This window comes from Urocitellus parryii, chromosome 11 (genome assembly GCF_045843805.1).
Source record: "Urocitellus parryii isolate mUroPar1 chromosome 11, mUroPar1.hap1, whole genome shotgun sequence".
Taxonomy (NCBI): domain Eukaryota; kingdom Metazoa; phylum Chordata; class Mammalia; order Rodentia; family Sciuridae; genus Urocitellus; species Urocitellus parryii.
The window spans coordinates 113,251,433-113,254,405 of NC_135541.1; the positions used below are offsets into that span (position 1 = coordinate 113,251,433).

Genomic DNA, 2,973 nt, shown 5'->3' on the forward strand with positions numbered 1-2,973 from the left:
GTCTGCTACCTTGGTATTTTCCTTGATTTAGGAAGCGATGTCAGAGATGGAAAATTTTTAAAACAGTATTTGTTCTCTCAAGTCAGATGTATGGAAGTCAATTCAATAATAACAGTGATAGGTGGCATTACTATCCCGGGCATTTTTGACATTTTATACCTTTACACACACAATATCTACAGGAAGAAAGTATTATGATTATCCATATTTTACATATTACTGGTTCAGATGTGTTAATTAACCTCTCAAGTTCTGAATTTAATAGAATCAGCTTATTTATGTAAGTTCACACTTTGTGACTTCAGAGATACCTCAGCAACATTTGTTCTCTATGAATATACCATATTCTGGGGCTGGGGTTGTGGCTCAGCAGTAGAGTGCACAACTAGCATGTAAGAGGCCATGGGTTTGATTCTCAACACCACATAAAAATAAACAAATAAAGCAAAGGTATTGTGTCCAACTACAAATAAAAAAATAAATATTTTTTAAAAGAAAAAAAATATACCATATTCTGGCCACCTATAAGAATAAAGACAGCCCTGTTTACATGACTATCATTTCCAGAGAGGATATTATTTCCACATTTATGCAGTCTTGGCATGCAGATTCCACCCTGTATTTACAACTATGATTTTGTACTGAGAACTTTTTCAGGTTCATACAGAGAAAGTTGCATTCTTCTTAAGTTAGAAAAAATAAAAAATGAGGGGCTGGGGCTGGGGCTCAGTGGTTGAGCACTTGCCTTGAATGCTTGAGGCACTGGGTTCAAACGTTGGCACCACATACAAGAAAGAAAGAAAGAAAGAAAGAAAGAAAGAAAGAAAGAAAGAAAGAAAGAAAGAAAGAAAGAAAGAAAGAAAGAAAGGAAGGAAGGAAGGAAGGAAGGAAGGAAGGAAGGAAGGAAGGAAGGAAGGAAGGAAGGAAGGAAGGAAGAAGAAAAACTGTATTCATAAAAATAAATAAGTAATAAATAAATAAAAATAAAAAGGAAGCAAGAATCAATGAATACCTCTCATCTAATAAGACAATGTGGCTGCAGATATGGTGCATGGTCACTGAAGGGCAGTGAATATGCCCTCCAGACATGATTGGGTCCTGGTGGGGCAGGGAAAGTTGTCATGTGTCCAGTAGGGTGTCCAGTGGACTTGGGTTCTGCAGGAGGAAAGGATGCCTCAGGACAAACCCACACATTTTTCTGTTGACCATATTTGGAAAAATTGATGAAGATGATAATATTCATGGTAAAGATTTTTCTTCCTTTTCTCTCAGATTATTCCTATATGCTTCTTCCCCCATGAGGATAAATAAGAACAGCCAAGCTTTCAACTTCACTCACATTAGAAACATGCTTTTCTCTGAAGTCAGCATTGGGATTGGAGCCAATACTGCTCTGCTTCTCTTCCACATCCTCACGTTCCTTCTCAAGCACAGGCTCAAGCCCATTGACCTGACCATAAGCCATTTGGCCCTTGTTCATGTGGTGATGCTGCTGACTGTGGGCTTCATAGCTGCAGACATTTTTGGGTACCAGGATTTGGGCAATGACTTCTCATGTAAATCAGTTGTTTCCTTGCACAGATTGATGAGGGGCCTCTCCATCTGTACCACCTGCCTGCTGAGTGTCCTCCAGGCTGTCACCCTCAGCCCCAGAAACTCCTGCTTGGCCAAGTTCAAAGGAAACTCCTCACCTCAGAGCATGTGCTGCTTTCTCTTCTTCTGGGTCTTTAATATGCTCATCAGTGGTCGCTTCTTGATTGCCATCATTGCCACCCCCAACGTCACCACACTCAGTCTCATGTTTGTCACTAAATCCTGCTCTCTTCAGCCCATTGGTTACTTGTTCAGGTACATATTTTTCTCACTGGTCACCTTTCGGGATGTATCTTTTATAGGGCTCATGGCCCTCTCCAGTGGGTACATGGTGACACTCTTGTGCAGGCATAAGAGGCAGTGCCAGCACCTTCATAGCACCAGCCTCTCTCCAAAAGCATCCCCAGAACACAGGGCCACCAGGACCATCCTGCTGCTCATGGGGTTTTTTGTGGTCATGTACGTTTTGGACTTTGCCATTTCTTCCTCTTCTGGGATGTTGTGGAACAGTGACAATATTCATCACTGTGTTCAGATGCTGGTGGGCAATGGCTATGCCACGTTGAGTTCTTTGGTCCTCATTGGTACTGAAAAACAAATGAGAAAGTTCTCGAGATCCTTGTGGGGCAAGCTCAGTAAGTGCTTAATTATCCAATGACATGTCATTTACATAAATTGTGTAAAAACTGTCAAGAAGTTCAATGCCACATGTCCAGGTGGCCACCTCTAGATTATCTGTCAAAATACTATAAAAGACAAAGGTGTTCCTGGTCCTGCCTTTGCCACTGCAACTTTCTTTTTTTTTCTTTTTAAATTTATTTCTTACATCCATGACAACAGTGGAGTGCATTGCATTCATAATTATCTATTCACAGCACAATTTTTTGTAACTTTGTATATAACTTTGTATATAACGTGTGTTCACACCAAATTATGCCATTATATATGAGCTCTCTTAATTTTTTTGCTTACAATTCTTAATATACCTTTATACCACTATTTATCACATCTCTGTTTGTACATAAGGTATGTTGATGCCAAATTCACATCTTCATACACGTATTTTGTATAATGATGACCCTCTCTTGTAAGCAAGTTTTAATGCATGGTATGTCTTGCAATGCCATCTTGAGCAATATTTTTAGTCTTTGACAAGTTGGTCCTACTGCCCTTGAAAAAATGGGAGGTAGATCTAACATGGGAATAAAGAGATCAAGAGAAAAGTGGAAAAAAGTCATAAAACGAAGGTAGAGCAAGAATATTTGGGGAGTTGTTGTTATTATATTTTCAATGTTACATATGTAGAGATTTATCAACTTGTATGTTTTTTATATATGTAGTTAGTGACCACAAGGAAACCAAAGACCAAAATAACAACCA

General features: G+C 39.2%; 1 protein-coding gene across 1 annotated transcript; it reads left to right on the forward strand.

The window, feature by feature from the left end:
* The first annotated feature begins 1,297 nt into the window (after nt 1–1,297).
* LOC144249381 (vomeronasal type-1 receptor 90-like) lies at nt 1,298–2,251 on the forward strand. Its single transcript, XM_077791607.1, has one exon. The coding sequence runs from the start codon at nt 1,298–1,300 to the stop codon at nt 2,249–2,251; it is 954 nt and encodes a 317-aa protein (XP_077647733.1).
* Nucleotides 2,252–2,973: the final 722 nt, after the last annotated feature.

Bases quoted from the DNA above. Each gene is read 5' to 3' on its own strand.
- LOC144249381 (XM_077791607.1), top strand. From the start codon at position 1,298: ATGAGGATAAATAAGAACAGCCAAGCTTTCAACTTCACTCACATTAGA.